Source organism: Hesperophylax consimilis, chromosome 18 (assembly GCF_061612785.1).
Source record: "Hesperophylax consimilis isolate HC1 chromosome 18, BYU_Hcon_1.0, whole genome shotgun sequence".
In the NCBI taxonomy this organism is placed as follows: Eukaryota; Metazoa; Arthropoda; class Insecta; order Trichoptera; family Limnephilidae; genus Hesperophylax; species Hesperophylax consimilis.
This window is the reverse complement of record NC_142853.1, coordinates 25,785,211-25,799,785: the sequence shown is the minus strand read 5'-3', so window position 1 is coordinate 25,799,785 and position 14,575 is coordinate 25,785,211. Positions and strand designations below refer to the sequence as shown.

At 33.0% G+C, this 14,575-nt stretch overlaps 1 protein-coding gene across 3 annotated transcripts in view; it reads right to left on the bottom strand.

Annotated features, from left to right (window-relative positions):
* LOC149415566 (apoptosis-stimulating of p53 protein 2-like) overlaps positions 1-14,575 on the bottom strand; it is a 693,728-nt gene that overhangs the window by 384,168 nt on the left and 294,985 nt on the right. For all 3 annotated transcript variants that reach the window (XM_089642762.1, XM_089642764.1, XM_089642763.1), the window contains one exon: positions 12,024-12,082. In XM_089642762.1, coding sequence (XP_089498888.1) covers positions 12,024-12,082 — 59 coding nt within the window. The remainder of the gene's footprint in view (positions 1-12,023; positions 12,083-14,575) is intronic.

Sequence of the window (14,575 nt, the reverse complement as noted above, 5' to 3'; positions counted from 1 at the left end):
ACGCGAGATTCATTTCACGTTATCTCTTCATAATATTTTGCAAGATTTTTATTACAAGTCAGGGTCTTCTTATGAAAAATAATTATAAGATTTTCAGTACCGAAAATATTTTCAAAATGTTTGTGCTCTTCGCTCTAAGCAAAGGAAATGCGAAAATAATTAGGTACCTACAACCGTTAAGTGAAATAATTATAAGCCCAACAGAACTAAGGTCTAAATTAAAAAAAAATGGTTTTTCTTCTCTCATATCATTAAATCAAATATACCTGCCTGAGAGTAGCAGTATTCTTGTATTGCCTTTAATATATCCTAATCCTTATTGAACTTACATTATTCGAAGCAATACTCCTTAATACCGAGGGAATAATCACATTTATAAAAATACATTTTAATCAAATATTCGTATCGTTGTACCACCCAATATAAAAAAGTTTTTTTTTATATATTTATTTTATTTTTTTATTTAAGGAAACAAAGAGTAATTTATATATTTAGCATAAATAGCAATTATTTACAATATTAGACCAATAATTTTACAATACAATATATTTACCCATAAATGACAAAAAAAAATATAAAGAATAAACATCATAAGGAATTACAAAATGTTATAAAAACAATAAAAGACAGTTAGTAGTTTAGTAGTAGGTAATACAGTTTTCGCATGATTATAATTAAAACAATAAAATAAACAAAGATGATAGGATTATTTTACAAAATAAAAAATTAAGTTATCAATTTAGTAAGTTGCATTTTATATGTTTTCAAGTTACACTTGAAAATGTCTACACCTCTAGAGGCATTGTGAGTTTTACAAGTACGTCATATTAAAGAGTTTTGGGCATATTTGGCTTTACAGTGTGGTGTTCTAAATAAGTCGTTCGATTTGGTGTTCTGTTCAGGGAAACGAAATGCAATCGTTTTTCCTCTCATAAACACGATCATTAAAGAACATTACATTAAGTGTATTCCAATTATGTTATCTGCATGGTAACTGTTTTCTCTAATAAATAACTCAATCTCAAGTTAATCTCAAGTGACCTCCCAGATAATTCTGGCCCTGTGTTTTATCTGCCTGTACAGAATATAAATAAATTATAATAAATGCAAGCTCTAACGCAGCATCACTTCATTAGTCAAATGTACTGTACAAATAATTTTGTCTTAGCGATCGACATGGACGAGGTGGATGCAATTTGTTAGACATTGAAAATAGTTAGTCTAGTCTAAAGTTAGTAATAACATAGAGCATTCAAAATACAGGCGCTATACAAATCATCCAAATATAATTATTTAAAAATGTATACGAAAGAGGGTATAGAAATCTATCTAAACTCTACCTCATTAAGTATACTTGATAGTGCTATCGCATAGCCCCAAACTATACATACAACAAAATGTAGGTAAACCAACGCCAAGGTGAACGACACTGTATGGGTAGTAACACCTCACAAGAACGCCCTTGTAGGCAGTGTGTAAAGACAGGGTACTATATCTCCACTCGGTTGGGAAGCGTTGTGAGATGGGTTAAGTTAGGTGGTGTTGGAAAGGATTTATTAATGCGGGTCTTGAAGAGTCCCGGATATACAAGGAAAAACAGATGCCGGTAGCTCATTCCACAAGCGAGCCGACTTATATAAAAACGGGTCTAAGAAACGACCCATTCTCATGAAGCCGACATCAACTGTGAGTGTTGTTGAGTGAAGTTCTAAGGCTCCGTAGTAAGCGTTCAAAGAAAGAAGAAGATGGTTTGAGAGGGATAGATTAAATAATAATTTTAGAGGGAGCGCGCTAGTATAAAAAACGATAAAGGAATATTATGAAAATGTGTAATGAAACACGAAAATAAATCAAAAATCTCTTGACAGATGCCTTAGTTTCGTTTAAAGAAACACTGTGATTTTTTCATACTAGAAACATGTAAAATAATAGAACAAAATCTGGAAATTAGGTGCATAAAAGAGAAATATCAAAATCGGTTGAAATTCGGAATGCGCGGGCTTTAGGAAAAAAATTAAGTATTTTTATTACATGTTCAATAATTACATACACGGAGATATGCAAATAAGCTGAATATCATTAATCATAACAGTTAAACAAAAACATTACTAAAACGTTCGTATTAAATTATTATTATTATGTTTATTTAAGCATTAAATAAACAATGACATGATGCTAAATTTCAATTAAAAATTTTCTAGTTTATTGGAGTCATACAACGTTTATTAATCAAAAAGAGTTAATTTTTATGTGCTACCGCACAAGAGTCCTTCTGAAGCCAGTGAGACTATGGTATCCCCAGTTATACTAATATGGGTATGTTGTGAGGCTGAAGATAATGGGAGGGAAAAATATGGGGAAAAGAAATGTGGGGGAGTTTCTGGAAATTCATAACTGGTCACCAAACACGGCTAAATCCATTTCAAGCAACGTTTCAATTCTGAATGGTGATCTTACACTTCCACTCTGGAACACGCCGCAGGTATACCATATTTTTATTTTAAATGAATAAATTGTGAAATAATACAAATTCATCGAATGAAATGTACTTACGCAAGCCGGAATTTGAACTTGTGACCTTCGGATTGCTAGCCCTCGAACGGCCGTCAAAAATGTTAGCAATATACATTAAATTATGTACACAATAAAATACTGTGCATTAGAAATTAGAACACACAATCAAAATGTGATCTCACTTTGAAGTATGGAATAATCGATATAATAAAAAATAATCAGTACCTACGTGTAAAAAAAAATCTCATATTAATAGGCAGTACGTGTTTGAGCAATGAAAAATAATTGATTTTACGGTTTGTTCCATATCACGAGCGCCTTATAATACGCGTACTCTTGGCCCTGTGCAAATGGCTTCACAGATTTATCTTACATGTGCATTACACTAACGGTCCATAGCATAATTGAAATATGTGAGCTGTACTTACCTGGAATCAGTTATCTTCTGTCGCCTGGTACACAAATCTGGTACATTATTTTGATACCTGGTATCGGGAGGCTATTGACTCTTCAAGTCTCGGCCACATTCTGTCATACGGTCGTACCATTTCCGCTTTGCAATAAAATACAAATAAATCGAATATTTCTGAACGCATCCGAAAACTAAAAAGTCTTTTAAAGATCTTATATATTGTTTTATTTTACAACAAGATATATGTTTTTTGTAAAATAAAACAAATAGACATGTATTTCAAAAAACATATGTCTATGTGTTTTATTTTACAAATAGAACAAATAGACATTTGTTCTATTTGTAAAATAAAACATATGTCTATTTGTTTTACTTTACAAATAGACATATGTTTTTTGAAATATTAAAAGTTTGAATGCAAACATAAAAACATTTATTAAAATCCTCATTTTACGTTTTCTTAAAATAAAATTACTGATAACGAAAAAATATATATAACACACTTATTTTATAAGATAATAGTATTAAAATCGTTATTGACATCTCATTTTTTCCAATTTTTTTTTTCTATTGCGGTCGGTACCTTTGGTTTCATAAAGATTGACTGTGGTTAATTTATCTATTTTAATATAAAGCCTGGTATTTTTTCTTTCTAACGCCGTATATATCATATTTCTAAGTACAACTGTAAAGAAGATACAATAATTTCCGTGGGACCATGTAAGTTGTTCCCAAAAGCGAAAATTACTAATCACCCTGATTTTATATCGACTACAGTCATTCATTGATTTGTTTTTCAAAAGTTAATCACGCAAAGTGCATAATGCTTGTACATTCCATGAAGTACAAAAGAATCAAGAAAGTCAAAATCAAACGATTTGTTGACAGCAAAAATATTGTTCAAACTAAATGGTAAGATATACATACCAATTATTAATTTTGAAGTATATTCTCATTCGGTGCAAGGAATTCCAGTAATATTTTTAAAAAAATTATGAACGTTGACTTAAATACCAGTATTTTTTTACAAATGTCTATTTCATAGTTAAAATAATAATACAATTTTCATTTTTCAAAGCCCCCCAAAACAATCGAAATCTGGCGGGGTACGCATGACGTCATACGTACCTCGGTTTTATCGGTTAACAGCAAAGTCAATCCGACTCGGGTCAGTATGAAATCAAAAAATCCCAATTGAGATATTTAAAAAGATTTTCAAAAATCATTCATTTCTTTTTAAATAATTTGTACACCACAGTGGTGAACCGTGTGCAAGTCTACAAAACGCAACTTATTTTAGGGTTTTAGTCGTTTTGAAATTACGATTTATTAATTCTACGTATAAAATTATATATAATTAAATATATATCCGGAATCAGCGTTTGTTGATCTACAGGAATACAAGTATTTTAAGCCATAATATTTTTCACTAAATTCCTTACTATACAGACAACAAAAACAAACTTTCACACAATAGCAATATTGGTGCTACAAAAGTGTGCATTCACGCTGATTCCGGATATATATTTATTATAAATATATAATAAATATATATCCGGAATATATATTTATTATTTATAAAATTAATTATATATAATTAAATATATATCCGGAATCAGCGTTTGTTGATCTACAGGAATACAAGTATTTTAAGCCATAATATTTTTCACTAAATTCCTTACTATACAGACAACAAAAACAAACTTTCACACAATAGCAATATTGGTGCTACAAAAGTGTGCATTCACTTTTGCAAAAATTGCTAGAGAGGAAACGAGATAATACAGGATTTTCCAATAAGAGGTGTTATTTTGAATAACCCGCTATTTCGGTAGATGTTACTTTTGAAGCTGTAATTTTTTGTCCTTTGACAAGTATAAACTACGTCATTAATAAAAATGAAACGATACACGCTTCAACAACGTGTTGAAATTATTAAAATTCACTATTATTAATTATTAGAATTCCATCGAAAAATCATCTTGAGTGACGAGGCCCATTTCCACCTCGGTGGCTTCGTCAACAAGCAAAATTGTCGCATTTGGGGTTCGGAAAACCCAAGAGTTATTGTTGAAAAGCCTTTCTATCCTCAACGTGTGACTGTTTGGTGTAGTTTATGGTCCGGCGGAGTCATTAAACCTTACTTTTTCGAAAATGAGGCTGGAGCAAAAGTTACGGTGAATGGATTGCGCTATCGAGAGATGATTAATGATTTTTTATTGCCAAAATTGGATGGTATTGATTTGGACAGCGTTTACTTTCAACAAGACGGCGCTTAGTACCACACAAGCAACGAAATCATTGATCTTTTACGATTGAATATCAAAATAACACCTCTTATTGGAAAACCCTGTAGGATACTAACACCTCTGCGTGAACCTACATAGAAAATATTTCAGGTCGTGGAGTTTAATATAATTCTTTTTTTTAACGTAAGCCCTGAACGACAAACACATTAATAATAAACACCGTTTTCGTTTCGGTGTTCATTTTTATTACACAATAAACGTTGGTTAATCTGCCTCAATAAACACACGACCTGACATCACCGGCCACGTTTGACCCAGTCTCTGATAACGCTGTACACAAATAACGGTATTTGTGAAAAAACGTAACGCGTAATTTCCTATAAGACCATAGTAATAATAGGCCCGATTGTGTACAGTTATGTCACACTATGTTGCCAGCGGCGCGCCCGCAGAGCCGCACTTCATCATGTTAATATAGTACATTATTAAACTGTATAATTTCCTCGCGCGTTTGTATGAGTGTGACATGTGAAATTTGTTGAGAAAATTATAAAAAATAACCTAGCAACATGCGGTAGAGTAGGTAGGCGTGATTTGTGTACAAATCTACAGGTTTATTTCGAGATTGATGAAATTTTGCATTCATGACTTTCAAAACAAGAGAAATACCACTATCAACACGAGATTTGTAAAAATTCCTGCGTGAAGTCCAGACAAGGACAGGGAGCTAGTATAATTATATTATGTTGTACTAGATAATGTTTTTATTCTATACTAGCTGCAGTATTCCCGGAGTTGCTCGACTTTTCTCTACTTTCAATAAATATAATATCCATGTATTATATATATATAAACCTTCCGGAAGAAATTCTCTAAATGATATTGAAATCCCTATCAAATTCCGTTGCGTAGTTTAGAAGAACTAAGCACACAAACAGACAGACGCGGCTAGTGATTTTGTTTTATACTACATATTTAGAGATACCGTTATATTGTCAAGATTACTAAATTACTAAAAGTTTATCAGGAAGCGGCCTGTAATCCCGTTTTTAATTCATTACGATCTGGGATTTTTCGGGAAGTTCCAGAACGTTCCATGCTATTCCCTAGCAGCTTGCAACATTCTACAATGTTGTGGAATGCTCTGGAACAAGCTACAAAGCGGAAAATTTGCTTGTGTGATATCTGAAACATGAAATTGATACAGTTTTTTTTTTCATCTGAATTTTTTATCTAGTCGACGCAACAACAACTTCCAACATGAGCTGTGGATATTAGAAGAAATCTATTAAAAATAAAAATAAAGGATAAATTGATTGACAACAATATTCTAAAACATTAAATGTGACGGTCACCAAAGGAGGAGCTAACGAAAGCAAAAAAAAATTGATCATATTTATTTGCTATCATCCGCATGAATAAGTATGTATGTTCATTTGTATAATGTTTAACTTTAGAAATAAAACGAAAACTACTAATTTAACGTAATAAAAAACTAATTTTACCATATTTTAATAATATGAATGACAATGCTTTTACATCTTGGCTTTATAATTCGAGTAATTTGAACATATTTCGTATTGTTTTATGAACTTGTGAAATGTGAGGTGCCTAGGCGACATAAAGATAAGAGACCCTAAAACTTTTACTTTCATCCGGAGTAAAACGCGTGGAAAATTTTACTGTCTTTTTGCGGGGGTGGTTCAAGGTGGTGTCGAATAGCCTTAAAACATTATCCATATAAGGTATTTCGACGATCTCAGCAAGGTTGTTCAGTATCTTTATATAAAATGGTATACCTACAGCTTTTACCTACCAAAATACGTACATTTTGCTTAGGATTTCTAGGTATAAGTTGTAAGACATAGACTAATGAAATCTACTCAAAAGCTAACGCTTGCCAAGCTGCTTTGCCAAAAAAGACCTTTATGGAATTTCGACGAAGTAAGAAGTAAGAAGTCAGATGTGAGAAGTGAGAAGTGAGAAGTGAGAAGTGAGAAGTGAGAAGTGAGAAGTGAGAAGTGAGAAGTGAGAAGTGAGAAGTGAGAAGTGAGAACAAATAATGCTGAAGTGAGAAGTGAGAACAAATAATGCTCTCAAGACTTAGGCTGGTTTATTACACAAAGAATTTATTATATTATGTAAGGCGTGTGGATCCGTTTACATGTATTATATCCATGGTTTCTGTGTGACACTTCCAGCATTGACGGATTTACCATTGTGTATTGGCCAGATTGCCAACGCTGGCATTTTTTTGGGTCACTTCAGTTGCCAAACCTGCGGTAGAAACACGAAACCTGAGTTCAAATTGCATTTTTTTACTAGTTATACTTAAGCTAAGTGTGTACATGATTACGACGTGTGTGTACAGACCTCCTTCATGTTTCTAGGGTTTCGTAATAGTTTTTGTATTATTGTTTTTATTATCTATATAACTTTCCCTTTTCTTCATAATTTTAAATTTGATTACGACTCAGTTCTCTTAGCAATGTTTTGATTTTAGTTTAACTATATTAGTTTATGTTTTTTATTACTTTTATTTTGAAAATCCTTATAAAGGTACTTATAATTAATTAATTACTGATGTTAGCTTTAATATTCTCCTGATCAATGAAGGAAGAGTACTTCTGATGCCGGAACAGTGCGGATTTAAAACAAATTCACGTGTTCGTATTGTTAAATTTTAACGATTTTCAAAACATTTCATTACAAGTCATTTTTGGTGTCGAAGAATCTTTTCCGCTATTTGTAAATCTCTTTCGACACGCGTATACCTGTTTTTATTATAAAATAAATCTATTTGCCAGATAAAAAAACAGAAAACTCTTTATATTCCAACCGCGTTCACGTAAATGTAAAGTGTTATATTCTCGAGGTTTTTATTCTTGGCAGAGTCCGCTCTGTGAGAAGAACGAGAAGCAAGAAGGTTCCGCATTGATATTCCGAGCGCGCCTGATACCAGTTTTACAGTTAACTCTGAGGAGATATTAGACAGTTGTTGCTTTAGTTCTTATTACACATAAACATATTATTGTGATTAGACTTTAGCTAAAAGCTCAACCGCATGCGCGTGGTGAAACTACAACATTGTAAATCAATTATTACAGAGCAACTGTAAAGCCGGGCAAAACAAGAACATAATAATGTGGATATCGCAACTGAACTTGACGCGAACGCTCTAATAATAATGTTACTCATATTTGGATGATTTGTTTATCCCAGTTTTCGGGAAAAATCGCCTCAACGGCGCTGCATAAATATATTTTTTCCAAGGCTCTGTTTTTTTTTGCGAAGTGTTATAACTGCTCCCAACCATCTGAAAACAGTGACACAATGGTATCCCCAATTGGGGTATGTGCTGGAGGTAGTGGAGAGACGAATGATATGGGAAAGAGGAAGGTTAGAAAGTACCTGGCTATTCAAATCTTGTCACCAAAGTCATTTCAAGCAACTTATCAATTCTGAATGGTGGTATTACACCAGGGTGATACTGAGAGTATCTTCCATACGGAATGTGCCGCAAGTATACTATACATTATTTTAAATGAGTAAATTGTGAAATAATACAAGTTATTAAAATAAAATTTACTTGCGTACGCCGAGATTTGAACCCGAGATGTCCAGCTTAAATTTTGTTTAAATATATTATTATAATGGAATTCCACCACAAATTTCCATTATCAAAAATATAATATGATACAGAAGGGCAGTCACAGGTTCATCATAATACAAAACAGTTATTGACTTACAAAATACAGATACATTACTTGCATGTTATACCCAGCATGTTTCAAACATGTTATTTGACTTTACATAACATGTTTGAAACATGCTAGATAGCAATCAGAGTTTAGAGTCAAAATAAGACCTCAAAAGACGATATTATCTTTATTTATTGAGATATGATAACTGATCTGAAATCTGATAACCTGATTCTTGAATCTTAATTATTTTCTAGGGTATCATTGAAAATAGAATATCAGTTCAATCAGTGACAGAGATGTCTGCCTGTTGCTTCCTCTACCTTAGAAAATTATAACCACACGTGTAGTTGTTAAGATATGGGGATGGTGATAAAATCTTACGTATATTATAATAATGATGGAAACGTTTACTAACACAAATGTAAATCAACATCCATCACATTTATCAAGACTCCTGATTTCTGAAAAAAAAAATATTTTTTTTAAAAAATCTCTTAATTCTGAAATAACGAAAAATAAACCAACCTAATGCGTAATAAATAGTCTTCAGAAATTCAAGTTTGCGATAACGCGAATATTTACGCGAAATTCAACATTTTGTATAAAACGCTAAACACGCAATTTTCTAGCGAATAATAAAACAAAAATTTAAATATTCGTTTGTTCAAAATCTGTTTGGAGTGATCTGAAATGCTTGGAGTTCACAGACATAGGAATTAATATTCATATGTCTATGTTGGAGTTACTATATCAGACCGGCTCAAGTATCGGGGATCCACAGAAGCCCGAATAAATCAGGCCTACAAGAAGTTGGGCGTCTTGTACAGGGCTAGGAGATTCTTCAACAGTGACCAGCTGCTGACCCTGTACAAGTCTCAAGTCCGCCCAACTATTGAATTTGGGAGCCACCTTTGGGCTGGTGCCCCAAAATACTTAATAAACCTGCTTGAATCTGTGCAAAGGAGAGCGATCCGTCTGATTGACAATCCGTTGTTAACAGACCGATTACCTTCTTTAATGCATAGACGCAATGTAGGCATGCTGTGTCTGTTCTAAAGGTATTTCAATGGAGCCTGCTCCAAGGAGCTAGCAGCATTGATTCCTGATGCACCGGTGCACGTGCGCGAAACTCGACGGACACGAGCTGAACACCCGTTTACGGTTGACGTTGGCTTCATGAGAACGGGCCGTTTTTACGACTCGTTTTTGTGTAAGTCGGCTCGTATATAGAACGAGCTACCGGCATCTGTTTTTCCTCCCTCCTATAATCCGAGCCTCTTCAAGGCCTGCATTAATAAATCCCTTCCAACAGCCCCTACCTTATTCCGCCTCACAACGCCGCCCAACCGGGTGGTGACATAGTTCCCCTGTCTGTACACTGCACAGGCAGGGACGCTCTTGTGAGGTGTCACATAAAAAAAATAAATATAAAAATAAAAAATTTAAAAAAATAAATAAATAAATATGGGAAGGTTCTTCACCGATTGCTTTGACATATAGACACAATGTTTCATTCAAATACGAGTGTGTTTTTATATACTTATATTATAAAGATGTCACCTGTGACAGGCAAAATATGTGTTTTTTAAACAGCGCCATCTGTTGGACGTAAAAAAATAGCAAAACGCGCAATCGTTTCTCTATTTGCACTAAAACTCATTTTAAAATAAGACACGAATATTATTTAAACTCGAAAATAAATATACCTTAATTATTCAGATTTTCTGCCATGATAGGGAATGGTCTAGCCCAAGGCTGCCCAAACTTTTTAACATTTGGGCGAAATTAACGATTTTGAATCGCTGGCGGGCCACTGAATACCTGGTGGTTCCTATTGGGGGGGGGGGGGGGGGGGGGGTTGTTAGAGAATTTCTATAAAACATAATTCACCACAAAAAAAATTCAAAATGAGTGCTCCCCACAAAATCTTTGAAATCCATGGGGGGGGGGGGTTGCTTCGCTGAGAAAAAATTCCACGCAAGATTCCATTTCGGACGCAAAAAATATTATATCACAAAACCGGTGTATTTTTGTTTAAAAAGTAAGTTCAACAGGTTAGATTTTTTCGTCGCTGATTCTCGTTCTGAGTAGCCTAAATAGCGATAAATCGCCTTCGTTGGCAACATTGGTGACCGCGCGCAAGCTGCATTGTTTATTTTACCGCGGGCCCGCGACACTTTTTCAAATTGGTATTTTGAAAATGGTTCACGCGGGCCACTTATAATTCGTTCGCGGGCCACATTGTGGCCCGCGGGCCTGGGGTTGGGCAGCCTTGGTCTAGCCCATCGGTCGAGGAACCGGGGTAAATTACCCCAAATGGGGTAAAAATGTTTTTTTTAGGGTAATAAGGAAATTTTTCTAGTTTGCTATTTCGGAAGACTGTGAAAATATTACTTTTGATGACATCAAGGATACAGTTATAAAACATCTTACCAAACTCAGAGAGCGGTTCTCTGACTACTTTCCAGATCTTGTTATACATACTTTCAATTGGGTTGTAGATCTTTTTAAATGTGAAATTGCTAACATAACAGAATAACCTCCGGGTTTGGCAGAAACAATACTTGAACTTCGATCTAATACTGAAGCACTTATTCATTTTGAGAGCAAAGCCAATCTGTTGTCTTTTTGGATGTCAAAAGCTACGAAGGCTTTCAAAATTGCACATGAGGAGGCGGCAAAAAGTTGCTGCCATTTGCAATAACCTCTGTGAACTCTCTGTGAACAAGGCTTTTCCACTCTAATAAACATAAAAACGAAGAACAAAAATCGATTAAACGCCGAAGACTGTATTCAAATTGCTCTTACATTAAAAAGTCCCAATTTAAATAATTGTACTAAACATGAAGCAAATTTAAATTAATTCAATAAATAATGTTTATTTAAATATACATTGATTGTCTTCTTTTCAAAATGGGGGGAAGGGGTAATATCGACTTACGCAAAAATATTTTGGGGTAATGGTAAACAAAGTTCCCCGACCGCTGGTCTAGCCGAACTAGTGGCTTAGTAGTGGTAACACTCCGGTAAAATGGTGTCTCCACGTTTTACCCGTGTGTTTTTTATTGTTGTATCACGTGGAACATGAAATCGGTTTATAAATTAAAACAATTATATTTATGTATAATTATATGTAGTACTCACCACTTCGTCGAGGGTTCCTGGCTCCTTCATAACATCACTAGTCTTAGCGCTTCGTCCACCTGAAAATAAAATATACTATATTAGGATCGGTAGTCAAACGTCCTTAATACTTAATAAAGCCCCATAGTAAGCGTTGAGTTTAGTTTTTTAGTTTTTGAGTTTTACCCAGTGAGGCCAACATTACTGAATTGAAATATGAAATATTGTAAAAAAATGTATCAACAATAAAAAAAGCGTTCAAAGATGGTTTGAATGGGTGATAAGTAAGTACGAATGTTAAAGGGAGCGCGCTAATATTATGCGATTATTGCTTGGAGAGGAGCAACACAGACTCGGCTATCTATTACATAGAAACCGCACAAAAAACGATTTTAAAGGTAATGCTAAAAAAACATAGACTGACTGATACAGACCAAATATTCAACAGCTGTGACGTACTAGATATACGCCAATTATACGTTAAAACACTACTAAACTACATTTTTGACAAAAAAATAAATTTCAACGTACACAAAATAACACGAACAGACCAGTTAGACAAGCGTACAAAGAAAACATAAAAACTCCGACAGTAAATTCAAGCTTAGGACAAAGACACTACCAATACAATGCTATAAAAGCATTCAACAATCAACAGTGTAAAACTTGAAATTAAAATTGAGGAAAATAAAAATAAATTCACACAAAAAATTACAAAATGGATTAAAGAACAAAAAAGACAATATGACCAAAATGTCATAGCATAAAATAAAAATAAAACCTACACGTAACACACAAAACCAATATAAACACACATCACCCACAAACACACAAGATTATATTTTAAATGTATTATTTTCTCTTTAAATGTATTATGTAGATTATATTTTCATATTATAAAGTGAAGGCCTCAGCACGGGCAAGCCACCCAGTGAGGCCAACATTACTGGAAAACAATGAACTTATAATTACTGGTAAATGTAAAAAACATTTACGCGAAAATTGTAAAAATATTTAATAAAACACGATTCGTTTGAAATAGAGTAAAAATCTCTCGACAAATACTTTAATTGCATATAAAGATACTCTATGAATTTTTTCGTGCCAATAATATATTAAATAATAGAACAAAACGTGTTTTTAATAATTTAGCTACGGAGCTTATTTTACAATTTTTTTCTATCAAGGCAATTTCAAATAATTAACGTCTCGGCATAACAAATGTATAGATATTCTCTTGAAAAATAACATACCTATATATTTTTTTTAGAACTGAGAAACTTGTTATAAATGGGTAGAAATTGGGAATGCGGTGGCTTAGACAAATAAAACTCTTACGAATAAACGTGTTTAAAATTTTACAAAACTGATGAACAACTATTTACACTGCATTAATGGATGTTTATCAGAATGAGTATAAAATTTAAAACACCTTTACTAATAAGGTCCCCAGCAAGTAGTAGTGAAAAAAAGATACTTAGGTTTGTCGTCAAACTAATATCTTCAGGTTCATTGAATTATGTGGGAAGATATGTACTGTCCGAAAACGATTCAAATATTGTGAAAATATTTTTTATTTATTTATACATATAATAATAATATAATACTAATTTCCGTTGAGAACGGAGAAAAATGAGTACGGATTTTTTGTATCAAGATACTGTTAAAAATGTGACTGCATTTCCCAATAAAATATTAGTGATTCAGAATATATCTAAAAGTGTTCATCGCAGGTGGCCTTGTAAATACAAGGGACGAGGTGCTAAAATATTATTATTTTAAAAAACACTTGTTCCGACTTCCTCATAACATATTCGTGCTTTGATAGTTTATTATAAAATGAGATTTTGAATAAATTAAGAAAATATGTCATATCAGCAAGTTTTCTTCGTGTGGGTCTGCCTGTGACTGTAACTACCGCAAAGGTTCAATGAATTGGATTTGTTTTTTAATTGTCAATGTGTAATTAGTACCTACCTATAAGGTAATATCTTTTTACAACGAAATTATTTTAATTCTATTTTTAAAATGTCTATTTTTTTGTTTAATTTTCTTAGGTTTAATCTTGACAAATAACGTTGCCAAAGTCGCCGTGATTCGACAAGGCTATGAATTTTTTTCCCTTTTTTTCGAAAGCGTTATTTTCTATTTACTATCGTAATTTATCGTGATTTTTTACGGGTCTGCGTTAGTAACTATAATAATAGTTAACCTGTTAGATAAATCTATTTATGAAAGCCAAAATTTTTGAAATGATTAATTTCTTCTTTACGTGATGTAAGGTAGTAAACCGATAAGGCAAATAGCTCTTGTTGGAAATTCTAAAAATAACAGTTAAAGTTCTACGCATATCATGATTTATAACGCAATTGGCTTCTTGACTGTGTGTGTAGATACGCACACAGTATTAGTATTAAATAAATAATAAATAAGATTTATTCCAAAATGCATGCAGGGGTAGTACAATGCTATACATTCCATATTTTGAAATAATATACATAATTAGAGTAAGAAAATTAATAATACATAGGGAATTCCGATAGACACAAAAAAACGGAATTTAAGTGAAAAAA